Source organism: Solea solea, chromosome 7 (assembly GCF_958295425.1).
Source record: "Solea solea chromosome 7, fSolSol10.1, whole genome shotgun sequence".
NCBI lineage: Eukaryota > Metazoa > Chordata > Actinopteri > Pleuronectiformes > Soleidae > Solea > Solea solea.
In genome coordinates this window covers 21,174,798-21,202,137 of record NC_081140.1, presented here as the reverse complement: position 1 = coordinate 21,202,137, position 27,340 = coordinate 21,174,798, and the positions used below count along the sequence as shown (strand labels likewise).

General features: G+C 39.0%; 1 protein-coding gene across 4 annotated transcripts in view; it reads left to right on the top strand.

Annotated features, from left to right (window-relative positions):
- mark4b (MAP/microtubule affinity-regulating kinase 4b) overlaps nt 1–27,340 on the top strand; it is a 40,842-nt gene that overhangs the window by 9,969 nt on the left and 3,533 nt on the right. The window contains exons 2-17 of one of the 4 annotated variants that reach the window (XM_058634727.1): nt 2,473–2,670; nt 3,627–3,680; nt 13,061–13,109; nt 13,198–13,263; nt 13,925–13,995; nt 14,279–14,335; nt 14,542–14,778; nt 16,067–16,186; nt 16,375–16,474; nt 16,590–16,699; nt 17,591–17,780; nt 17,897–18,117; nt 18,657–18,760; nt 20,412–20,690; nt 22,171–22,253; nt 26,179–26,215. In XM_058634727.1, coding sequence (XP_058490710.1) covers nt 2,473–2,670; nt 3,627–3,680; nt 13,061–13,109; nt 13,198–13,263; nt 13,925–13,995; nt 14,279–14,335; nt 14,542–14,778; nt 16,067–16,186; nt 16,375–16,474; nt 16,590–16,699; nt 17,591–17,780; nt 17,897–18,117; nt 18,657–18,760; nt 20,412–20,690; nt 22,171–22,253; nt 26,179–26,215 — 1,976 coding nt within the window. Of the gene's footprint in view, nt 1–2,472; nt 2,671–3,626; nt 3,681–13,060; nt 13,110–13,197; nt 13,264–13,924; nt 13,996–14,278; nt 14,336–14,541; nt 14,779–16,066; nt 16,187–16,374; nt 16,475–16,589; nt 16,700–17,590; nt 17,781–17,896; nt 18,118–18,656; nt 18,761–20,411; nt 20,691–22,170; nt 22,254–26,170; nt 26,216–27,340 lie in introns of all 4 variants that reach the window. The other 3 variants (XM_058634729.1, XM_058634728.1, XM_058634730.1) reach the window with 3 other exon arrangements.

Sequence of the window (27,340 nt, the reverse complement as noted above, 5' to 3'; positions counted from 1 at the left end):
ATCCACCAGCCTTCCATCTATCATCTATACCAAATGTCACCCTACATGTGTAATGGTGGGGAGGGGTCTTCCAACCCCACACTTTTCACCAAAATGCCTTGACCTCCCCCAATCTTCCAGCAAAAGCCCTCCTCACATTTTGGCCAACCCCATATACACACACACACACACACACACACACACTTGCATGGGCCTCCTCTTGAATTAAACTGCGTGGTAATCAGAAGGAGTGCACAAATCGATGGACTGCGCTCCTTGAAAGGAGAATGAGGGGGATTATAACGTGATGGGGGATGAAGGAAGACAGCATGAAGCTTAAATTTATGTGAGGTTGCTGAAAAAAACGATAGTGGCATGAGACAAAAGAGAGGACAGGTCTGGGAATAGAGAGGAGAAAAGGGAGCGAAGGGAGACAAATTAATTTGTCTGGGGGATGGTAGATGAGCTGGGGAATAAATGGGGGGAAGGGTGAGGACATGGTGAAAATTGGTGAGGAGATAAATTGGACACGCAACATCTATCTTTCTTTTCTGATGTGACCATATTCCTTCCAGGGCCTCTGTAAAATCTTCAATGCTTCCCCCTAAAACCTTTGAAAGAGGTTAGTTTTTCAGGTTTTATTTTGGTGTGATTTTGGTGGAGCCAGTGGTTAAAATCCTCAAAAACATTGTCTCCCTGACATTTTGCTTCGCTTTCTACTTGGAATGAGGAATGGGAAAGTTTGAGGGACACAGTTTAGTAGAACCAAGTTAATTTTGGCACTGATGCTCAGAGGATTTTAGGAAGGTGCGGGGTGCCAATCAGATTTCTTTCTTGTGTATAAATAAAGGTATAAAAGGCAGGCGAAGATGCAGTAACAGGCATTGTTACTGTGTCTTAGCAGATGTGAAGTTGTAACAACAGATGCTCTCTTGTTTCATTTTCATGACTTTTTGCAGTATGTTTAGTTGCAGGAAGAAGTCTGGGTTTGTCTTAAGGAATTGATTATAGACTCCCCTAACCCGACTTTGTGCAGGTGGTTAAAGAATTTAGTATAGCAGGGATTTGTGGCATAGTTGTAAAACAAATAAGCGATTATCTTATGAAATAGTTATAGATAGATATCTTTGGCTCATCACATGATATTTGTCATTACATGGACTGTTTAAGCATTTAATTAAATGTGCAGTTTCTCACAGACCACTGTGAGTTATTTCTCTTTTCTCTCCCTTTTACCCTGTTGCAGTTTCTTTCCTATTACATGTTTTGCTTATACATCTGTTTTAAAATCAAATAATCTATATGGAGCATTGTACAAAGAGCTGCAACACTGTTGCTCAAATCCTGTTTGTTTACTTACTGGTTTATTGGGTTGAAGCAAGAAGAGGCTGGATAAATGGAAAGATAAATCTGTCTCACTGTCATACATCTGTGGTTTTTGTGTGTTTATTCTTTCCCATCATTGACCTATTGGCCTTTTCTGAATTGTATGACTGGACAGGTTTCAGGTGATATCTTTCTTTGTGCTTACATTCTTATCTTAGTTCTATTAGAAAATGCTAGTTCATCTCAGGTTACACTAAATACTGGTGTACAGGTCTGTGTTGTGATTTTGCGTCATACAAATAAAATTTGATTGATTTTGATTTGCTAGAAACACAAGTCTGTCAACCTGATCAAGATGACATCTCTCCAACAAAGCAGCAGCAGCAGCTTGCTCTCTGCAGGCACAAGCGTCTCCTTCGTCGGTCCTTGTGTCATTTTGTTTATGGATGAAAGGATAAAACTAGTTTGTGTCTGTTGGATATTTCTGTTTCTGCCTGGTGCTCAGTGAAGATGAAGGGATTAGATTTTGACATTTATGCTGTGAGACATCAGATCACTTGATCTAAAGGTTCAGGTCAGGTCAGACTCACCCAGACTCAATGAACACTCTTTATCAATAAATCCTTTTAGTCACTATCCTTCAATTAATATTAAATATATTATAATATTTTGCTCAATATAGTATGAAATCTGAATTTAAATACAGATCCATTAATTAACCAGATTATATAATCATTTCATTTTTGTGAAATTGATTTCAGCAGTCTTACATGCCCTATTCCAACTTGATAGTGGGATAATATCCTCTCTACCTGAATAAATCATATATTATTCAAATATTATGCTAATTCTCATGCTTTCCCATGCACAAAGACTACATCTTTTCACGGTTTAGGCGCTTGGCTTTAGAGTAAATTATTTAGAAGTGTCGTTGGGTTATTACAGATTCCTTGACTCCTTGGAGACATTTTTACTATTTCTTATGTCTAACCAGTCTGATATATTTACTGTAATTTACGATAAGAGAAAAGAACACATCCGCACTTGCAAAGCATGAAATAAATGTGAATACATTTGTTTGAAGACCAGCTACAAAACTGAGTTTTTATTGACTATGACAGGCACAGTGTTAAGTAAAACTGACCAGTCATCTTTCTCTCTTCACAGCATGCCTCCCTGTCGGCCAGCCGCTCAGAGAAGGGTACTGGCTGGTCCAGCCGCTCACTTGGTGCCCGATGTCGTAACTCCATTGCCTTGTGTTCAGATGAGCAGCCACACATTGGAAACTACAGACTGCTCAAAACTATTGGCAAGGGCAACTTCGCCAAGGTCAAACTGGCACGTCACATACTGACTGGCATAGAGGTGAGTTCCAAGAAGCTTGAAAGGTGAAGATGGTTACCTGCAAAAGTTGCTCAAGACTGCACTCGGTCAAAATATCAATAAAATTGTGTGTGTTGGAATGAGGCCAAAGGATAATGAGGTGATGAGTCAAAGCAGACCCTAGCTTTTCAAATTCCAGGTTTGGGATGTAGAATATAATTCTGTATCAACCCACTTGTGGACTTCTGTTTGCTTTTACAGTCAGCCAGTACTGTCTCGTTTCACAGCCTTGACACCTTGAAGAGACATTGTCTGGGTGTAATTCCTTTGCGTTTTAAAACATTATAGTCTCTCATAAAACCATGACCTACATTATCCAAGCTCATAACTCCATCAGGCTCAGTAAAAGGTTGATGGTTCTGCTGCTGGCTCGATCATGTGAGAGCTGTTGGTTCCACCCACATGAAGCAGAAAACAGTAAAATACTTCTGGTTTAAAGTGGTAGTGTGATGCAGTAAAACACAGTCATTACTACGTGGTAGTTTAATTACCACTTTCTTCCTATTTAACTTTTGATTAATACTAGTTCAAAAACTAATTTCATTTTAAGCATGGTAAAGTAGTAGAAACTGAACTTGCACAGCACTTGCTACTCTGTCATTATACAGTGTAGACATTGAAGTACTGATATGATACATTTTGCATTTTGTTGGTTTTCATAGACAACATGAATATGTTTGATTTTACATTGTTGGATGGATAATATAAGACATCTAAGGATATCATGTCAGGCCATTAAGAAAAGAATTATGGAGCAATAAACACAATTACAAAAATAACCACAAAATGTTAACATTTGTACAATAAAATTAATCCCTTCTAATACCACAGGGACAAATCTTGATGAATTAAAAACTATCTATATGTGAGGAATCAATAGTTTTTTGTAAGATTGTTATTGATCTATTGGTCACTTACTTATTAACGTTTCTCATCAGGTTGCAATAAAGATCATCGATAAAACCCAACTGAACCCAACAAGCCTACAGAAGGTGAGTGATGTGTTTTTGTATGTGTTTTCATTGTGTGTAGTAGACATGTACCACCCACTCTTTTCACCTTTAATTATAAAACCAACAAAATAGGTGCTCTATTTTTTTTTCACTTCTTATCTAATTAAACCCTTAACTGCATGATCAGCCTGAGTGTGTTTGTCTGCATCTGTGTTGCATCTGGAGCAGTCACTGAGCACAATAACATCTTTACATGCATGGTGCAGTCTGAACTTTGACTTTATGGTTGTTGATCTGGAAGTGGTTACTGGCTGCGGGATAAAAATGGGGAAACTGCATCACTGCAGAGGGAATTCAGTAGTAGGCTGAAGATGTCAGACTTTATCCCACTGCTGTTTGATAAAAGACGTTCTTTGTCTAGTTTTAGGAAATCATTGAGTTCTGATCCTGTTCAGTATAATATAACCACTAATACATTGGCTATTTTAATTTTGCTCTTTGGCTGTGCAACTTGTGGAACTTTTGTTTTGCTGGTTCTTGCAGCACTGAAATAAACACTTAAGCTTAATTAAGTGCTGAGAATGGACTCTTCAACTCCACCATATTATTAAGCTCCACAAGCATCTGTTTATGCTGTCTTGAGCAGTAAAGTGTGATCAGTACTGTCCAGGGTCTTAGCCGATGTTTATTTTGTTTTTAATTAATCTGTTTGTTTTTGTCTGTGAATAGGTCAGAAAATTGTCCCACAGATTTCCAGTTAACAGTGTCATAAAACTTAGAAGAAGAGAAAATAATCACATGTGAATAAGTTGATGTCTGCAAATATTTAGCATGTTGTCATTAATATGTATTTGTTGACTGTCTAAATCTCTACACCTGGACTTTCGATAGAGCTTATTGATAAGTACTAACAGTATCCTGTTAGCCAACCAGTCCAGGCTGGGATTTGAATGTACTGATATCACAGACTATTAACATTTATCAGCTTTTGCCATCAGCATAAACAATGCAGCATAGAACTACACTGTACAGCCACAGCTGTAAATTATTGACTTAATAATATTTATTATAATACTAAAGCGGACTCCTGTTCGATTGTTTGTATCATGACACTGGGCTCAACTTGCCAGCCAGCCATTGTTTTCATTCAACCCAAACCCATAACATTCATTTACTGTCTGCCACTTTATCCTCCACGTGAGGCTCGCAGGGGCTGCTGGATCCAATCCCAGCTGACGTAGCGCCAGTCCATTGCAGGGCCAACATACAGGGATGACAACCATTCACTCTCACACTCTGTGTCCAATTAACCTCTGCATGTTTTTGGACTGTGTGAGGGAACCGGAGTACCCAAAGTAAACTCATGTGCAAACTTCATGCAGAAAGGCCTTCAGTCAGCTGTTTTGCTGCAAGGCGACAGTGTTAGCCACTACTCCACCGTATGGACCTAAACCCAAAACAAACCAAGTGAAAAAAAAGAGACACAGTTGGTTTGGCTCTTTTTTTGGAAACAAATCACTCACCCATTTTTCATGAGAGCCTTGCACTTCTTATGGCACAAAATACACAGTGGATGTTTGATCAGTTTCTTTGTCTATGGCTACATTTAGGCTGAAGTGACTCATCAGATGTTTTCGGTTAATGTGACTCAAATCTGATTTTTCAGGGCTGTGAGGACACAAAAATTTTCAATCAGATCTGTGTCACTTCACTATGTGGTCCATGATCAGATACACTGCCTGGCCAAAAAAAAAAAGTCGCCACCTGGATTTATCTGAGCAAATAGGTAAGGGGTTGCTGCAGTTGGTCAGGTTTAGGTTCAGCGACATTATGTGCCCAAAGAATGAGGTCATCTGATTACCTGAATATAATGAATGACCAGATTATTCCATCAATGCATTTTTTTCTTCCCTGATGACATGGGCATATTCCAAGATGACAATGCCAGGATTCATCAGGCTCAAATTGTGAAAGAGTGGTTCAGGGAGCATGAGACATCATTTTCACACATGGATTGGCCACCACAGAATCCAGACCTTAACCCCATTGAGAATCTTTGGGATGTGCTGGAGAAGGCTTTGCTCAGTGGCCCTACTCTCCCATCATCAATACAAGATCTTGGTGAAAAATGAATGCAACACTGGACGGAAATAAATCTTGCGACATTGCAGTAGCTTATGGAAACAATGCCACAGTGAATGAGTGCCATAATCAAAGCTAGAGGCAGTCCAACGATGTGGCGACTTTTTTTTTGGCCAGGCAGTGTATATTTCCATTATTTTACCACACAACTGTCACAAATATCAGACATTCATATCCTGTCCCTGTTTCAAAGTATTATAGCACCTCAGCATTTCATTTCCCTGATTCCTTCCATTTAAAAAAACAACCAAAGCTTTATATTTGCAGGACTGATAGGTGCACGCTTCATACTGAAGAGTTGTGGTATTTAGTTGAATACAAATGAGTGTTTGAAGCATTTAAACATATGTTTTATGATTTTTAAAGACAAAACCTACATAGAACATGGTAGAAGGTGTGCAGACACTTTAAATTAGGTGCAGGGGTATCAACTACAGAGCTGTAAGAAATGCACTAGATCACTGCTCAAGATTCCGGTGTGAACTCAACGATTCCATCAGCTTTTTAAAACCATTCTATTATAAACTTAAAACTTTATTTTCAGGAAGGTAGATGTGTACAAACATTGAATGTGTTCATATTTAACAGGCTGTGTATCATTTTACAGACTTTTAACGGGATATAATATCTCACATTTATGAAGAACCAGAGCCACTAAAAACAATCTGAGTTCAAGTCAACTTCATTCAGCAAAGTAAACATTGTGTCATTTCTGTTATCACCACCTGATAAACTAGTGATTCTGTGTAACAGAGGTGAAACTGAGGTGATGGATGGTTGTGTGTGTCATTGTGTGATTTGTGGGAAACGACACTGGTTACACTGAACAGCATCTCTTTTTTCTCAGAGCATCATTTGCTTATATCTCTTGTATCTCTAGAAAAGACCTTGAACGAGTGTGTGTGTATGTGTTTGTGTCTCACATGCATGTATCCTATCTCTCTCTCCACACATTTCACATCCACCACTATAACATAATAACTTCAAATCATGAACAAAAATCACACCATTGTTTTTATGGAAGTCAAGCTGAACTGGTCTTCATTCTAAATTGTGAAAGTTCATTATGTCTTCTGTTAAGAGGGTAAAACTTGCTATTGTCTAAAAAACAAACCAAAAAACTGGTCTTCGTTCTGTTACTTTATTCACATTTACAAAAAAACATTTAACATAAAAAAAGATTACCTACGCAAAACAGTTTTCCAAAGCAGAGCTACAGCTCCTTTAAACAGTTTGGACATTGCTTTTAGGACAAGAGTATATTGTATAGACAGAAAAGTAAGTCCGTCGTATCATACTTTCTACTCTTTTTTTTTTTCATCAGTCGGCAGCAAATAGGAGTAAGCAGGGTCTTGTTGTGCACTCTCTTCCCCGTGGTGTGTGTTGTTGGGTATCCTACCAGACTATACGGGGCCCCATCAAAGCCTGGTGTTACTCTGAGAAAAGGATTTTGTAGGCAGCCATCCAGTGTGTGTGCATGTGTGTAGGACAGTGTTTGGGCCACCATCTAATGCTATGAAGTGTGTCTTTTCCCCTCACCCAGGCCTCTCAGCCTGAAGCTGAATTCCAGACAGGCACACAAAAGGGTCGGCCAAGTTGGGGTGAAGTGGGGGGTGTGATGGGGGTCTTGGCACAGGAGCAGAGACCCTGAGAAGGACAAGATAGATACCAGAACAGAAGAGAACTGTGTGTGTTTGAGTGGAATCAGGCAGATAACCTTAAAACCTTGTCTAATGCCATTATCTGCATTGCTATTGTCCTTGTGGGTGTCTGTGCATAATCATATTATTCTATGAATTGTTGTGAATGAGCCCATATGTAAAGGGAATAATAAAACGATAAATGGACAAGAGGGTGAACAGAATGAGAGCAGAAGTTTTTTTCCCACAAAATCAAAAAAAGCAAATTAGGAAGGACAATGCCCTATCTCAGTCTGTCTCTATCCCTCCCTTGCTGTTTCTAGTTTAACCTGCACTTTATGTATGCACACAAGTCTTCATATTTAATCAAGCTGAGTCAGGCTTTTTATGATCTAGATTAAACTGCTAGCAAATGAGACCAGAAATTAAATTCAAGCCTCATTCATGTTTCAGTTAATTGCATGGACAGGCTCCAGTTACTGCTGTACATGAAGCCAATGGAGGGTCTGGAAAATTTGTTCATGTTTTAGTAGTCGTTCTATTAGCATAACATAGAGGGGCAGTGCTCCCAGCAACAGGCAACAAAAGGAGATTTGGGGTCAAAAGTCTGTTTGAATGTTCCCCAGCGACAAGTAAAGGATTGGAGGCAAAGCCTTGAGTAATGATACTCATTAGAGTCTCTCACTGACAGTTAGGTTCATTGCTGTTTGCCTTTAACTCTGCCAAAGAGAAGCATCAGCATGAGCTGAAGTGGATCGTGCTGTACGGTGGAGGTTTTTCCTCTGATCTTTGTCCAAATACACACATGAAAGGTCTCTCACTGATGTAGGTGATTAAGTGAATGCTTGCTGATATGTTTGCCTGGCAAGATTTTGTGATGAGGTATTTATAAGGTATGTGATTTCATTGTGCAAATTATTTTTTATATATATAATAAATCAAATAATGTAGAGATCTAAAGTCAAAAGTCTTAGTGGGTCCGCATCACCTGCATTGGCACTATGGAACTTTGAGTCTTGGGTCAGCTCAATGAAGACACAGAAAGAGCTACAGAGTTCTACTTTTAGGCATAAGTCACAGTGCTGCACTATAACCCTTACAGTTCTCACCTTGAAACAGCCTAGAAAAGCCAACTTTTATCAGTATAACACATATTGATCTCTTGTTTTTATGTTGACTGTGATTAAGCAGAGCACGGTGCCTGTTAAGGTCACATGGACTTCTAAGTAGAACAACACAGGAAAACAATTTTGCAGTGAATACTTTTTATGGATTTACTGAAGAAGGATAAATTGGTTCATCTAAACCACTGTCGGCATGTACTAAGATCTAGACTGCCCCATTCATAGAGTACACATGAACAGAGGGTGATTCACAAGAGGTACTCTGACGTGAGAGTAGAGAGAGGCCTGTGTATTCATTCATCCCTCTCATGTTCCTGTTCTTTGTCTTTCTCTCTTTACCTTTTTTGTCTTTTGAATTTCTCTGGTCTTGTGATTGGCTGCAGCTGATAAGTGGAAGTGTGATTCATGTAGTGTTGAGTACTGTAGTATGCAAGACTGTGTTGCGCAGTGGTGATGTGAAGTGGCTAGGATTTTAAATATGTGAGCTAGCATTACCATTTTCTCATTTCTCAGTCTCAACATCTTTGTCGTCTTCATGCTATTTTTCCTTTTGTGTCTGTTTATGTACGCAGAGTGTGTGAGTGAGGATATGGTCTGGATAGACAGGTCAAAGGTCGAGAGACTGGCAGGCCAGACATATGAATCAAACCCACACACCAGTGTGGGAGAAAACAAAACATGACAATTGGTGAAGTCTTTGTGTAAATCCATGTTAAAAAAAAGAGTCAGTCAGAGTAGTTCCCTCCTACAGAGATAAACCTTCCTAGAAACACTCATATTTTGATTCATGCTGACTGAAAGTTGAGTATAGAAGCATTTTCTAAACCTGAGAAATCCTGTGCCTGTATGTCTGTCTGTCTTTCTGGGTGTGTCTGTCTGTCTGTCTGGTTATGTGTGTGTCTGTATACAGCTCCTGCCATGTACTTGGTGTTCCATGTCTTCCCCCTTCCCTCTGGGGTGCAGGAGATTAAGGCCCTGGGATTAATACCTGGGTTGGCATGGCAATGTGACATGGGGCCATTGCCATGTAAGAGAAATAAGAAGTAATTTGAGAGCAAATGAACACAAGTCAAGCGATTTAAGTTTTTCTGTTCACATAGAGGACATTTAGATATAGATCTGAACACCACAACCACAATGTTCAATCAGTTCTACAATCAGCTGATTGGACTGTTGATCAATACCAGTGACTCGACAGTTTCCTGGCCAGCTGCTGAGTTTTCTGGTTCTTGAATGTCTCTTTTTTGCAGCTTTTAAATTCAACCCACTATTTATTTTTGTGTAATGTTGGGCCAGTGACCTGCAGTGGACAATATCTTGATTTGATCAATTAGTGGGCCACATATGCAGAAGCATCGAAAAAGTGGGTAAGAACAGTGAATGAGTACGAAAGAGACAGAATAGGGGAGAGAAAGAAAGAGGTGAAAGGGCGTCAGCTGATGCACTGAGCAATTCAATATCTGCTTGATTTGATGTGACTTCCTGTTTTTAAAGCAATGAGTAGGAAAAGTAAAATAAAGGAATAAAAACTAATATTATTTCCTTTGGCACTTGTGTGTGAATGCCTCTCCAATATTGATCTTGATTATATAAATCCATATTAGGTTTTTTTTTAAATTTACAATGTACTGCTGCTGTGTCTCTTTGATAAACATTAATACAAATCAGCTTATGAGTTATTTTTTGTCCAATCAAGTTGCCCTTTTCAAGTAATTAATTCAACAGCCCATGGTGTCTGAAGTCTTTGTTTTGTTTTGTTTTATCACAGAACCTGAATTCATATGACATAACATCTAAATTAATTAATTGATCTTAAGTGAAGTCAGACTTGACAGTACTTATAGAGCACATTTAAAAGAACCTAAATTTGACTTATAAAGAGGGTGAAATATGGGATTATTTTAACTGAAGATTGCAAACCCATTAACAAAAAACATCTCACATAATTATACATCAGTTCTTCCATGTTTGGTTTATTATTAGACCATTTGCTGACTAATGCAGTCAGCACGAAACTTGTTAGTGTCTGTATACTGTGGTTGAATTGATGTGTGTCTTTGTCTGTGTCTGTGTGGGAGGATGGGTGCTTGCGTAGGTGAACTACAATTGTGTTTTAACTCAGGGTCAGTTGCATACCAGGAATCTGTTTGTTATGACATTTATGAAAACACGCACCCAGTCGGACATACACCGCCTTGGGCAACTTTTTGAGTTATGTCATTGTGGAAATGTTGTTACTTAACTGTAAGAAAGCTACTTCCTTGACACATGTGGTACACTCATCCGCTGTTAGGACTGAAATGCAGTAAATATGAATCATAATGCAGAATCTGTAGCCCTCTGTGAATGAAAATGAAAATAAATTATTGTGGGAAAGTGGCATATTCCTTATAAAAAACAACATTGGATCACATTTTTGTGTGCGGTGTATACTTAAGAAGGCTGTCAAATATGGACATAACTTCTACTCACCATAAATATTATCTACATATCTACATGACCATACATGATATCAGTAAATGATGAGTAGAGACGTGACGTTCCAGACATTCCGCTAGGCTTGTTTGGGTACATAGTTTAGAGGATATATAGATTGCTCTGACTGCAGATCAGATGTGCTGGCTTGTGAACCTTGTGACATCATGAGCACATGATTGTTGATGAATTACTTTCACTGTCATATTATTCAAAAGTGACATGTGACTTCCTTCTGTCATGCAGTGCCAGCAGGAAACCTCATGAGGCAGACACTTGTGGTAATGCTAATGTTTTCACAGCCAAATCTAAATTATAATCAAATGTCTGTGTCTAAATTATATAATTAACCAGAATATTACTGGTTTATTACTTGAGATACAGAGGAATTTAAACATTTCACTGTACTGTACAAATATGTAAATGTTATCATAAAACTGTTTTTACACAGTGACTGAACTCTGGAGGCTTTCTAGAGATTGTGCAGAGGAACTGTGTGTGAACGCAGATGTGCACACTGCGCAGAAGTTGCTTCAGAGATTCTCCCCTCTAATGTTAATATCAAAGTGATCTCATGTGAGAATGTAGCAGTTGATATTGTGGAGGATCCACTTTGAGTGAATGGTTGAAAGCATGCTCAAGCCAGCCACCACCCCCTCACCTGGATCCTCCAGAGATCCACCTGCTGTAAACGCATCTCACCCTGACAATGTCCTGCTGTTTTCGTCACATGTGAACTTCAAACTCCAAAGACCGACTAGACCCAAATCTCCAGGCCTCATAGATAGATACGGGAGGAGTGTGTTTCCAAGGAAGCTGAATGTCGGCAACAAGAATGAAGGCATCAGTGCATTCCTTCTTTTGTATTTGCTGTCTTTTCGCTGGTTGTCCTTTTGCTCTTTTTTTGTCATCCTTGACTTGTAAATAATTTATTCCAAAGGGAAGTGAAAATTGCTTCACTGGTTCACACAGCAAAACATGACCTCAACACTGACAGTTAAAAATACCCAATACTTATTACATGTCTTTTACCCTGTTTACCCTCACTTTTTCATATCTCTTCTTTGCCCTTCTTCTTACCAGTTAGTTAGCTAGTTAGTTTATCTAACTTTCTATTTCTGTTTAATGTTCCTGCTGACACAGACTCATGCACTTTTACTTTTTTCAGTAAGAACCAAACCATAACAACTAATGAAGGGTAAAAATAAGGATTGTAATTTGTTTAACACTTTATGGAGGCTGTATGCAAAGAAGTGGCAAAACCACAATCTTTAAAACATTTACATATATCTATTTGGAATCCATATTCAAATGACATTCTCTGGTTTTCACACATATCTGTGTGTGTGTGTGTGTGTGTGTGTGTGTGTGTGTGTGCGTGTGTGCGTGTGTGCGCGTGTGCGTGCGTGTGTGTGTGTGTGTGTTTATGTGACATAGATGAAGGGTAATGTGTCCATATACCAGCTGTGCACTGTATGAATTAATTGAAAAACAGTTAATTTGATGAATGAATGAGACACAGAAAAGATGAAGTACAAAGAATCTCTACTTAAGCATAGTTTTGTTTTGTTTTTTAAATGAGACCATTGTATTGAATTGTTACAGAAGCATAATTCTGCCACACCAGAAAAAAAAAAATTAATCCCTATTACATAATAATGTGAAAACGTTCATGTTTTAATAAGATATGACATAAAACTCTTTTTCTGGTGTGGCAGCAATACGCTTCTGTTTACTATATCAATATTTACTTGTCAACATGAATTGTTTGCCACCATACAGTAGCTGTACAGTAGTGTGTGTCTTGTTGTTTTCCAACCATTGTCAAGTTAACACTTAGTTTAATTAAGCCTATCAGTGCTACACAACTCTCTCTGTGTTTCTCAGTATAGTGGTGTTTAGAGTACTTTAGTACAGTTAGCATATACTTATTTTTATTTAGTAGTTAGCAATTCTGTGAAATGTACTGTGTAGACCCATGTGTCATTTTAAGATGGCTTGATAGCAGTCTGACCTGACGCCTTATTCTTTTTTTCAGTTGTTTCGAGAGGTACGCATCATGAAAACGCTCAAGCACCCCAACATAGGTTAGTTTCACCCGGAACAATCACTTTGTGTGTGTGTGTGTGTATCTGCGGGCATCCATGCTAATATCTCTTTCTCTGCATGTTACAGTGCGGCTGTTTGAGGTGATTGAGACGGAGAAGACTCTGTACCTGATTATGGAGTATGCCAGTGGAGGTCAGCAACATTCACATTACCCTCACCAGTATTGCATACATAAGACTTAAATAGTAGTGAAACCTCATCCATCCATCCTTTATGTCTGCCTTTCTATTCAAACAGCTCTTTGACATTACTCAGCTGTTTCCCATGAACTCTTAACCATTTTCACTCCTCCTTTAATCTCTTCCTCTATGCTGCTCTCTGTATGTTGTGCAGCCTCTTTTTTCCAATACCTAATAAGGAGGCTGCAGCTCACCAGCTGATATGCTGCTCTGAGCAGCTCAACCTCAACCTGTTTTACCTTTTAAGACATCAAACATTTGGCTGGTGGGCACATACACATAACAGTATTTATGTTATGTTACCTATTAAAAAATGTTAATAGGTGCAATACATCTTAATAATAGATTTCAGGTGATTTAAAGAACTTGTAGATTTAGAGTTTTTTTTGTGATGGATAAATATTAGTCATAGAAACACATTAAAGGAATATTGATGTAGTATTGTGATTACCATGGTAATGGATGAAACCTCAAAGCATGTGTCAGCCCAGATTGAAACACACATGAATGCATACAGATGGAAGAATAATGTTCGGAAGGTATGAAGCATTGGATTAAGAAGAAATTTCCATGTTATACTGTTTTTGTTGTTGTTGTTGTTTTTTTTTTTAAAGGCGAAGTGTTTGACTACCTCGTGGCTCGTGGCAGAATGAAGGAGAAAGAGGCCAGATCTAAGTTCAGACAGGTAAAAGCCCACACCTGTCCATATGCCCATCCATCTATCTGACTATATGAGTGCTCAGCAAAGAATTTTATTTGGTCAGATGAAATTAAATTTGTAAGAAAACCAACACAGACATGCACTCAATTTCCACCGTGGTTAAAACCAAATTAAAACAATAAATGTGTGATCACACAACAAGAAATTAATATTGTCCGTTTTTATTTGTAACGTTGTCTATTTGTAAATATATGAGTGTAGGTTCAACATCAATTTCTCTCTTCTAATGTTTTTTTTTTTTTTTAAGATTGTGTCAGCGGTTTACTACTGTCATCAGAGGAAGATTGTTCACAGAGACTTGAAGGTGATTATACAGTTTTATTATAGAATTAATAAAAAATTGTCCATATAAACTTTCTTTTTAGTCATTAAGTTTTCACATTTTAAGGAATAAGATAATGGACATCAATTCTGCCACCATACCATGAACTGTAATGAAGTTTCACCAGCTACGTTCAGTTTAAATCCTCCTTTGCATTTTATGTGTTTTCTTATTGATGTCTCTTGCAGGCGGAAAACTTGCTACTAGATGCAGACTCCAACATTAAAATAGCTGACTTTGGCTTTAGTAACGAGTTCACTGCAGGCAGTAAACTTGACACCTTCTGCGGTTCCCCGCCCTACGCTGCCCCAGAACTCTTTCAGGGTAAGAAGTATGATGGTCCAGAGGTGGACATCTGGAGCCTGGGTGTCATCCTGTACACGTTGGTCAGTGGGTCATTGCCCTTTGACGGACAGAACCTAAAGGTGGGTGACATAATGTTTTAGTGTAAGGTCATGTGAGGTTACTGAAAGGGTTAGGAAGAAAGAAATAAACCTGATTATTATCTATGCATTCTCTCCTTCTATTAAACACTATTAGTTCAGTGAATATATATATGTACAGTATATAGTGCTGTCAGCGTTAACACGTTAATTTTGGCGATTCATTTAATTAATTTAAAGCATTAAAAAAAATGAACACTAAGTTAACATTGGTTGTGTACTTCCGGTGGCGACATGGTCATGTGTGCAGGCAAACCAAACCATCCTGGTTACAGGACAGTCTACGGCGCAACGATGGATAAGGACGGACTTTTAGGCGGAATGTTTAATTTTAAAAAGCTAACACAAGTGTGTGTGTGTGTGTGTGTGTGTGTGTGTGTGCATGCGTGTGTGCGTGCGCATGCGCTGTTTCTCTCTCCCTCTGTCTCTCTGTGAGTTTTCTCTCTTGCCCTCTCTGACTTGTGTGCATTTGTGCACTCTCTTTCAGTGTTTGTGGTATTTCTGTGTGTCTCTCTCCCTGTGTCTGTCTCTCTCTCTCTCTCTCTCTCTCTGTGTCTCTCTCCCTGTGTGTGTGTGTGTGTGGGTCTCTCTCTCGCTCTCGCTCACTCTCTCTCTCTCTCTCTCTGTGTGTCTCTCTCTCCCTGTGTGTCTCTCTCTCCCTGTGTGTCTCTCTCCCCCTCCCTCTCTCTTTCACCGCTCCGAACAGAGACCATCGTGTCTGATCTTTAATCCATCACCCACCACTTCAATCTGTGTCAGTTGTTCTTTTCTTTTGATTTGTGTACTGCTTTTTTCTTTTGTATTTCCCTGTTTCTCCGTAAAGATTTACTAACATATTTAAAACATCAAGATGCCTTTTTTTGTGCCAAATTTATACTTCGCAGGAGAGAAACGGTGTTTTAATTTTAAAGAAAGCCTTTAAATTTAAATATACTTTTTGTGTTGACTCTACATCATCGTTCCATGATTGTATATAAATAAATATCTGTTATAAGCTTCAGGTTTATTTTGTTTATATATATTATTTTCTTATTGTTGAAAAAAAGTCATGGTAATGTAAAATCATATATCCATCCATCCATCCATTTTCCACCGCTTTATCCTCCACATGAGGGTCATGTCGTGCCAATCTCAGCTGACATAGGGTGATAGGCGGAGTCACACCCACACACATATCATATGATTTAAATAATATTGCCAAGGCCTGATCTTTCATTTATTTAGAGTCCCTCTAGTTGAAACTCAGTGTATCAATGTGTGTTGGGTTCAGGAGCTGCGGGAGCGTGTTTTGAGGGGAAAATATCGGGTGCCTTTCTACATGTCTACGGACTGTGAGGGAATTATTCGCCGCTTCCTGGTTCTCAATCCTGCCAAGCGCTGCTCACTGGAGGTGAGCATGAAACTTCACAAAAAACGCAAACATGTACTGATTTGTTACATGCAGTAGAGTAATAGTATAAAAGTACACAAACCGTGAACAACTGAATCTAGAAATCCACTTGCATTACCTCTACCCAAAGACAAACATATTTTTTTCTTTACTGTATTTGTCAAGGCTTCTCTCTTTTTTTTCACCAGCAAATTATGAAAGATAAGTGGATAAATAACGGCTATGATGGCGATGACCTGAAGCCCCACTCGGAGCCTGCAGAGGACATGAATGATTCCAGTCGCATTGGTAAGAAATGCAAACCTTCTTGCGATCATTTTTAATCATCGATAATATTGAGTGAAATGAGTTTCCAAAGCTGTTCCATTTTCTTATCTGATTTTATGATTTTTTTTTGCTCCAGATGTGATGGTTGGAATGGGCTTCACCAGAGAAGAGGTCAGAGATTCTCTGGTCAATCAGAAATACAATGAGGTCACTGCCACATACCTGCTGCTGGGGCGCAAGAGTGAGGTGAATAAAGCAACTTTCTTTTAGGTGGTTTGTTTTTTGACTCTTTGTAATCAGGTGAATTATGCAAATGACATGTCATGGTTACATACTCAATGGTGTTATTTTGGTCAGATAAGCTTAGTACTTAAATCAGTCTTTCCAGGATTTTTTGGGCTGATTGTTGTGACCAAAAATGCCTGATTTGGTGGCAGTTTTTTCAAAAAGGTGCTGTGCATGTTGTGGTGTATTTAAGCAAAGAATTTCCAAAGAAAGTTGAGTTTTTTTTTTCCTACAATATAAAATCAATGTGAACTCCCTGGCTTTGATGATTGTCCTGCAGCTCAATGTGTCTGAAAAGAGGAGAGAGGAGCAGTTGAAGGCAACATTGTATTGTCCAATGTTGTGACCCACTTTTTGTCCCGACCCACCATTTGAGAAAGGCTGATCAATGATGACTGATGAAACAGCCTCTGTCATGATGACTTGCAGAAAACTGGTCAAAGTTGCGGGAAAGTTGTGGTGATTGGGCTAATTGGTTTAATATGCAAATTCCTGGAGGGACTTTTCTTGGAAGGAAAGTTATGACTATATGAAGAGATATTGAAGAGTTCATTGTCAGGGATTCTTATTAATTTACAGCTGAAAAAGGAGGAGAATATATTAGCTGCCTTCGACTGGTTGTGATATGTTGATTTGTCATTTGTTTTTTGTCATATCAAATTTAAAGCAGATACTTAGTCTATTCTTCACTCCTTCATAAATAAAGTACATAGGTGAGGATTTATGAGTTCTGCCCTGTATTTTTACTGCCTGGCTGCTACTTTTATCTACAAATGTGAATGTATGATTTGATAAACTAATCCATTTATATTTTATGTTTTTATTTGTTTTATCTGTATGTCTGGATCTCAGCCTGATGGCAGTGAATCTAGGACTGGCAGCAGTCTGAGTCTAGCTCGAGTCCGGCCCAGCACCATCACCAATGGTACCAGCAAACACTCCACTTCCTCTTCCTCTTCCGCTGCACCATCCTCCTCCACTGGTCATAAGGCACAGCGCAGCGCCTCGACATACCATCGCCAGAGACGACATTCTGACTTCTGTAAGGCAAATTTCAGATATCAATGACACAGTGAGAATTAGTGTGTTTTGTCACAGTGTTAGATCAATTCTGAAATCTTGAAAGGGTGACAGAAAGCCATGTTCCTTCCTTCTCAGGTGGTCCAGCTGTTCCAGGGACAACGTACCCCAAACGGAGTCCTAGTGGTGTAGGTGAAGGTGCAGGGCTCAAAGAAGAGCGATTGTCAATCCGCAAGCCAAGCACCAATACTGTTGGGTCCCGTAGCATCCCAACCCCCTCTAGCCCCATGGTTAGCTCCGCTCATAACCCAAATAAGGCAGAGATACCAGACCGCCGCAAAGAAGTTAACTCAACCACAGTAAGTGTAACTATTCTGTACATTTAATCCCCTATCAATTCAATGTACAGATGGCACACACCCTCACAGTGCTCCTAATCCCATTTCCTCAGATTACAGCACACTGAGGCCACACTGACACAGATAGTATGGAGCCTGCAAATGTTACCATCCAAAGATAAGAGAAGAGCTAAATATAAAACAAATGTTATATGAGATGAATAACTGATAACTGATTCTTCCAGTAGTTGTGCAGTAACATTAGTGTCAGAGTTGATGGAAGTTATAGAGTTAAAAACCCAAAGTCAGATTAACCTGAAATTAACTCTTTAAATGTTCTGTGCATTAGAACTTGTGATTGTTTGAGGTCTAACAGGGAAGCCAGGAACGTTTTTGTTTTCAGTTTGTGTCAAATTAATTTCTTTCATGAATTAAAAACTGTCTGATGGTCTGATTAACCTATAGAGTGTACGTTATAGTGTAAACATCAATCATTCACCACATGAAGATTGTCAAATATTCAGGACATAATTTATTCATTAGCACAATTCTTTCTCCAGAATAACATTCCTGCTAATGCCATGACTCGAAGAAACACGTACGTCTGTACAGACCGATCCGGCACTGATAGACATCCACTGCTGCAAAATGGCAAAGAAAACAGGTGAGCATATGTGTCTGTTAATTGTCTTACTGTATGTATGATGACAAAAATCCCCACTCAAAGCTGTTGTGGGACATCTTTCACAGTTTTGGCCGATGTGATGGTGATTCTTATTATGAGCCACAGCTTTGAGGGCACAATTTTCCTCACAGCTCTGTACGTGTGCTGAATTTCTCAATCAACTCACACTAAATCCAATATGGAGAACATGCACAATCCAAATAGAAAGGCTGCTATTGAGCCATAATATAAACACCACAGTGCAAACCCATTTCTTCTCTTATTCATAGTATATAGTTTGTATTAATAAGTTCATAATGAGGTGTTGATTTATAAAGACTGGTTCCACCTGCTTCTCTTTTGTTGCACAGAGAGTGACTCAGACATTTTATCTCCTCAGACAGGATAAAGGGTTTAAACTGTGCAGGAGTGGGTTTATGTTTGTATGAGCGTGGTTGTTCTTGTACCCAGTAGCAACTATCTGTTGTTATGACACAGGGTTGTCATGGTCAGAGCATTACGAGCATTAATTACCTGATTATCTGTGTTACTATGGTTAACCATATGATGATCATATGAAATATACAGGTTCTCTTGCAAACTTATTTAACTACATTGATCCATGCTATGGAAATACTGTAATCTCAGGAGTTCTTTGTACGAGCAAAAAGTCAACATCATTAGTTTATCTCAACCTTTCTTCACTTTTTTCACATTTGGAACCAATCCAATCTCTTTTCTCTTCGTCCTATCTCTCCACATTTTCCCCACTGTTCTCTTCATCTGCCCCTCAGTTCTCTTTTCCTCCCTCTCTGACTTTTGCCTAAAATGTTTGGAAGGTTTGGGGGGTTAGGAGTTGCACAACAGCAGGAAGCTAGTTTACACTGACATTAAATGATTTTGCTCCACGACGGCTGTGCTGCAACCCATCTAACCCATCTAATGGTTCTGCCCCACTCGAACCCTGTGTGTGGGTGTTATCTGGAGCATTATGAAAATCAGCCTGAGGCCACCAGCCATAAAGTCAGGGATGGAGGTGTGTGTCTGTATGCATGCATGCAGAGGAATGACAACGTAAGTGCTGGAGGAACAGATCACATCTGGATGAGAAGTTGGAGGGCATGCAGAAAGATGGGAAGAGATCAGTGTGGAGAAAGAGAGAGCATTTCGCCTCAGTTTGTCAAAGATTAGAAAGAAAAGACTGGTGATCGTGATGTGAGGAGCAACTATTGCACTTTCACTCTGTGGTTCACTGTGGTTATTAATTGTCTTACTCTTCTTTGTAATCTTAAAATCAAATGGCACAATTCTTTACACACATACATTCTACATTAGCCATGTGGTAAATATACTTTTTCCTTTTATTATTTAAGGGGCATATTAAAGTTGCATTATTTATTAGAAAAGCACTGTCTTCAAACCTATTAAATCTGAACTCCGTTGAACTCAGAAGCAGAAGAAGTGTGTATTGATGTACACCCACCTTCTGCAACTAAAGTGTAACACAAACTGGAACAGTCTAAAATGTAAAGTTACTCCACCCAGCACATTTTTATTCTGTGATTTCTGCTGAGTTCTTGCATTGTCTGATCAAAATTATTTTGACAGTAACTGACCAACTCTCCTTTGTTTTTCTCCTCCTTCCCTTTAGTACCTTATCCCACCGCCTTCCCCCTGCCTCACCCTCCACCCACAGCATTGCTGGTGCCACTGGGGCCTCCTCTTCATCCTCCACACCCACGTCCCGCCTCTCCAGGGGATCCACAATAAGAAGCACTTTCCATGGAGGGCAAATTAGGGACCGCCGGCCTCCCTCCCATGCTCCTCCAGCTTCCCCCACACCATCCCACGATGCCAGTCCACTGTCCCATGCCAGGACCCGAGCCACAAGCAACCTGCTGAGCAAAATCACCTCTAAGTTGACTCGCAGGTAAGGGGAGAAGCTGGGAGAATAGTAGGCAATGATAGAATGGAACGTTTCTATATCGCCTCAGCTGATAGATTTTCATAAAAGGAAATACGTTTTGCTTTTCGTATTGAGGTGAATAATGAAGAGGATGGAAGATAACTGATAAAAATTGAGAAACAACAGATGATAAAGTTATACTTGTGGGTTTGTGGCTCATTCAGAAATGTGCAAGTGTGTTCAAGGGTTGTTTGTGTTCTTGTACATTTTTGTCAAGTTATAGCCGGCCTTTAACTGGACAATGTAGCTCCTTTGCTTATATAAGTCTGTTCACAAAGATCATTAAGCAAACAGTGCTGCTTCTCACCTTCTCTTCCTTAACAATACTAACACACCAACCTTCTCTAATAATAAAGCTTTCCAGAAACCATCAGACTCTGTCCTTCTGAATCTCAGACCTGGGTCTAATTATGTTTAGACATTATTCTTTGTTGTCATATTTGCCAGCAGCTATAGGGTTTATGTCCATTGCACTACCTCCTTCTGACAACTTGTGCCATTAGAAATCAGTCTGCACTGAGGTGCTGGATATCTTGCATTGTAGAACTTGGAGCCCCATGTATGGAGGCCTTAGGACTCTGTGTGGGAAGTGAATCTGTTTCTTTCCTCCAGCAATCTGCTAAGGTGCAAACTTGGCTTCTAAAAAGAATGGGAGGTGTCACGCTGATTGGTTTAATAAATGTTACGCCCAAAACAAACCCATGATTAATTAAGAGACTAAGTACGAATCTTTTGAAACATGTGTCTGGCACAGCTGCCCCCCTTTTCCAACAAGCAAAAGTGTATTGGACCATGTCCCAAAAGCATTTGTGCCGTGTGCTTTAGACCACAAACTTATATCATTGAAATAGAGCCCTGAGTGGTCCTTTGGCAATGGAAACCAGAAGCTTCAGTGGGTGGTGATGGCTGGCTGCTGACCGCTTATTTCCAAAGCTGTGTCAATTTCTGTCCTGTCTCAATAAAACAATCACATCTGTGCAGTTGAACTTTTGTGAAGTTTTAATCCACATGTGTAACCTGTACTACTTTGTTTCTGTCATGAAGACTCAATTGTATAATTTGGTGAAAACTAATAAAAACCTGTTTGACCCAGGTCTGCTGGTCAGGAGACCTAAAGCCTGTCTTTCACAGTTAGTTCTTCTTGGCTGCTTATTGTTGCTTTACCTCTTTGTTTGTTTGTTTGATTGTTTGATTCAATAACAAGTTTTGCTTTTCCTTGCCAGTTGTGCCAATTTTTGTCCCTTTTCCGGAACTACAGTACACTGTTTGATTTAATTTTATCTGCCTCCTCTACCTTTGCTTCTTCTTGACCCTTATCTGTTATGTTTACCGCTTCACTTGCTTTTTTAAATTTGTTTTCATTGTCTCTGACTCTCTGCTGTTATTTTACCATTCCTCTCATCCTCTCTTCATCTCCTTCTCTTCTTCCTCTTTGCTCCTATAGGGTCAATCTTGACCCTACTAAACGTCAGAGCTCAAACAAGTCCATGTCGGGCTGCACCCTCCCACAGGGGACAAAAACAGTTAGTAAGTCTTCCTTTCCCATGTTTTCTGGCTGCGTCTGTCTGTCTGTCTGTCTGTCTGTCTGTCTGTCTGTCTGCCTGCCTGCCTGCCTGCCTGCTTGTCAGTGCACCGTTATCCCCTCTACTCCTCACTCACTGTCTGTTAAACGTTGGAGTTTGGTGATACAAACATTTATCTAAGGTGAAGCTTCTCTACAGGCAGACATTAAAATCACTGGTTGAGTTAAATACAGCCCGCAGATATCTTGCTCCAGGAAAACTGCAACTGTACTGAAACCACCGTGAATTGGAAAACCTTTATTTCGCCACACTTTCCACATAAAATGTGTTTTCCAGTAGTTTATCTTAAAAAAGCAAAAAAAATTTCCATCTAGAAGAGACTCAAGCTCAAAGATTGTTAATATTGTTTATTAATAGGAGAGGGGAAAAGATCCATCACAGTATGTATAATTTAATATCATCACAATCATTTATTGCTATATACATTGCCGCCACATACATAATCAGTGGGCAGTGTTATGATCTTGGGTTGCTTCACTTGGTCAGCTGATAACTTGGATACTCTGAATGACCAGGGATTTCTCAGGCATATTCCAGGAAGCATCATGCTCATATTGTGTAAGTGTGGTTCAGGGAGCATGAGACATCTTTTTCACATATGGCTTGATCAGCACAGAGTCCAGACATTTACCTGGACTGGGATTAGCTGGAGAAGACTTAACACAACAGTCCAACTCTATCATAAATGCAGTACAAGATTGTGGCAGAAGTGAAGGCAACTGTGGATTGAAATAAATGTTGTGATGTTTCATACGCTTATTGAAATGATGCCCCCACAAATCCATGTCTTAAACAAAGCTGAATGTAATCCAAAATAATTCAATTTTCTTACTTTTTGTAGACGTGCATATCACTTTTTACACAGTGGATTTTTGAAACTATTAATAAATAAAAATGTCTGTAGTGAACAAATAGCCGCTACTGTTAAAAGAGTCGGTCTTCTAATCAAGGTTTTCTTTCTCCTCTTTGTGATATTGATAGCATATCTATAAAACATCTATTACGCAAAGTCAGATTTCACAGATTGTGTTTACAAATTCATTTACAAATGAATTTCCACTTTGTTTTTCCTGTAGAGCAGCTTTATCTCTCAACCGTGTCTCTAATCAGCTGTCAGTCGGGTCTCTGTCTGTCCATCTGTCTGTCTGCACTGCTTGTGTCTGGGCTTCATGCTTTACTTCTCATTAAAGGTTGTAGGGGGCATAGCACCATTATCTGCTTCTCTCAATACATATAAGAGTATTGGTTTTCTGGAATAACGGGGAGGGCTTGGTTCATTGTTTTACACATTTTAGATCTTTTCGCAATTGTACAGCAGCAGATGTTAATGCATGTCTTGGCTATAATGGGAATGCTCCCTATTAGCTAATGTAGGTGTTGTCGAAATTAGTAGTCACATAGTCACACAGGATAAAATGTGTTTGTTTTTTCCCTTGAGCATGTGAATTTATAGCAGCTCAACTGTACTAGTCTGAGTCAAGTAATCATCACCATATGTTTTCCCCATGCTGTTAACACATCCGCGACACTGCACAAGGATTGTGGGATCTCTGGGAGCACAGGATCCAAGACTAGCAGGAAGGGTTGGGTGGGGGTTGTGTGAAGAAGAGAAGAGAGGGAGAGCACAAACAACTCATAGTTCAAATAAAGTACTGGTACTGTTATATAATGTTTAATGCAAATATTCCCACTATTTTCCCTATTTGGCCAAATATCAACAGTCTACAGAGTTTAAAAAGTCAATTTTGAAATCAGTCCTTCAAATTCAGAGAGGAGAATGTGTTTCTCAAGCCAGCATTGGCCCCATTTAATGATGAAAGAATGTAGTGTAAGTACATGGCATGTGACATTAGCTTTTACTTTGAAGCCACGATCTGTATCCAGATGTCTTTCTGAAAAAGTTAGGAAATTGATAGCTCAAGAAGGATTAGATTGCATAAGACAGCAAAAAATAGTAAATGGTTCTTCTCTCACTGTTTTGTAAGTATATTTGAAAGTTGCAGTGATAATGTTTTTTGATTGTCAGTTAAACTCCCAACTCTGTAAAAGATATTCTGTTCATAGGAAATATTGACTGATGAGTGATATCAAGTCAGATTGTGTCACCCGTCACATTCACAGCGTGAAAGTAGCAGGAATATGATGATCAATAGTAAAGAAAGTTAAAGTTACAACAGTCGATGCACACCATAGGTCACGTTGGGAAAACACTGCCCTTTACAACTAGGTCTAGTTGAATTTGGAAGGTCTCATGTCTCAGTGAACTATGTGTAGGTGTTAAACAATATGAATCTGCATCATCACAGTCTTGAACTTGTGACATTCAGAGTACTCGGCATGTCTGAGCCCTCAGTAAAGACAGATGATTGTAAGAAACGCCTCAGACTACACCAGTCATCCTGACTAACTGACCCAGCATCACTGCCATTTTAAATCAGGATTAGTTATGTAACCAGGATTTATCCTTCTCTTAGACCAGGATCTTACACAGCTCTCCCTCAAGATACAAAGCCATTGTTTTGTTATGCTGCTATTGTTTCAGTCTGTCTTTCACCCTGTTTCTGTCTGTCGGTTCTTCTTCTTCTTCACTTCTGTTTCTTCCTGCTCGTCTTTCTCTCAGAGCCTCACTTTCAGCTTGTCCTGTCTCTCTCTCTGCTCTCAGACTTCAGACTTTATGCCACACTGTCATACATAATGTGCAGTTCATAGACAGCCAGAGGCTCAAATTAAGTCAATCTTCACTCTTCATTTAACAAGCCCTTGGAAAAACTTTCCCCTCAGTTTTTATGTGTCATAGTTTGTTTTTGTTTTGTTTTTTTAAACAATATAATGGTGTCTACAAGTAGAATAGAGTAGAATTTTCCCAACAGAACCAGGAATTCCCCTCTAGATATTTCTGAATAGCACTCACACATTAATGCTGATGTTTATCTTAGTGAATTTCAGCATGGATTAGCAGTGATCTCTCCCTGCTCTTTTAGAAATGTGATGCAGTCAAAAACCTGAGTCACTCAGTCTTAACATGTATTTAGATCTAATTAAAGCTACTGTGCTGCAACAGCTCCAGTGTCAGAGCCAGGGTGGTGATGGATGGAGTAGGTTTAATTTACAGGAAAAAGAAAGAAAATTTCACAATGAACTGTCACTGCTAGCTTGTCCAGGCCACCTCCACTTCCAGGAATAGACATCAGGTTGCCAGGTTGGTGGAAACAAAGCCCCTGGTTCACTTATTAAAAGGCAACAGTAGCCCCTAGTGACCATGAAATGGAAGTGCAATCATGAACCTCAAACATAACCACTATTCTATTCTATTACATTTAAAGCACCCCACAACAGCCATGAGCCCACTTACTGTGTTTGTGTGTGATATTGTGAAATTACTCAATAAGTTATAGAATAACAGAGAAATTAACAATTTAAATTTGTCAGCAAAAGTACAGTAAAAGACTACACTTGTGACATATGCTGTGTCCTGATTGTTTTGTGTGTTGTTTGTTGTCTTTTTGTATACATTTGTGTGTGTGTGTGACTCATGACTGGACACTGTTGCAACACACACACTGTGTTTGTTTATGAAGTCTATCCAGACTTGCTCTGGAATCACTCTCTTTTACACGTGTTGATCCGTGTTCTTTTGTTTTGTTGATTTGCTTTCACTTGTCTGTGTTTTGCGTCCATCCAATGTGATGAGTGTAGGTGGACCCATCTATGATTTAGATTTAGATTTAGATTACATTAACGAAATGTCTGTTGAATTAAAGGAGGGTGTGATGGGAGGGGTTGGTGTGGTGGGAGGGGTTGGTGTGGGAACGTTCTTGGCCAGTTGATCCCTAACACACACATGTTTGTCTCCTTCTTGAGGGTCACAGACGAACCTGAGCGAATCAGCAGATCTCCGGTCACAAGGTGAGTAAGGATTTACATCCTATGAAGTTTGACCACCACAGTAATTTAATTATTTGATGAATATGTAAATGTATGTGTCAACAGCTTTTTTGTAAAGTTGGACAAAGACAATTGAAGCAGAAATACTTGGGTTTGTGTATATGTTGGCCAACATGCACTTTAAGTATAAATGATGATGTATTTATAAAGATAAAGAAGTGTTTTCAGTCCAGGCATCTTCATGGAGTCTCAGTGTTCTTTGTGAGCCACTAAAGGAACAGAGATACTTATCAGGCACAGATCCTGAAGCATACAACTCACATGTGGACACTTAATTACATTTTTCCGTCTCACGTGGTGCAAACATGCAAAAATACACAAAGAACAAATTAACACTTTTTAGTCATTAACCTACATACAACAAATAAACAAATTCATCCATCAAGCCTTGTGAAGCCAATGGCCTGTAGATAACATCATTTAGCGAGCTATAATGTATTGTAATCTTATGACAGTATTTCAGGGTTAGTATGAGGTCGTCGGTGTGTAACTAAACATCTTGTGTACTTTCTCTCAGCCTCAGCTTCTCCAGTCTGCAGGTAAACCAGGGTAACACTAGGTGCTGTGACTGTAGATGCTGATCATTGCTCCCTGTGGTAGACAATACTGTAATGTCTTATCTTAATATATATATATATATATATATATATATATATATATATATATATATATATATATAATAATTATTATTATGTTGTTGTGTACACCCCCCCTCCCCAAACAGATTATGGTAGAAAAACTACCCATTACAAAAGTGAGAGGTATTTTATAGAACATATTTCATCATAAAGTATTAATCCCAGCACAGGGTTACAGTTGTGTTGTGGTGGTGTTCAAATCCTTTTGACCTTGTAAATACACTGTGACAATAGACAAGTAGAATACATAATCATGTATGTGGACATTGGTATGTAGATGTAGAAATACAGTGATGTATGATATATTATTCTTCTTCCTTTCTTCTAATCATTTACGCACTCATACTCATATACAACTATACAAACCAAACATAACCTTGCATACATTTGTCTGTTCACACATCCATTTTAATCAAATACCTTTACATTAACTCTTTTGTCCTTAAAT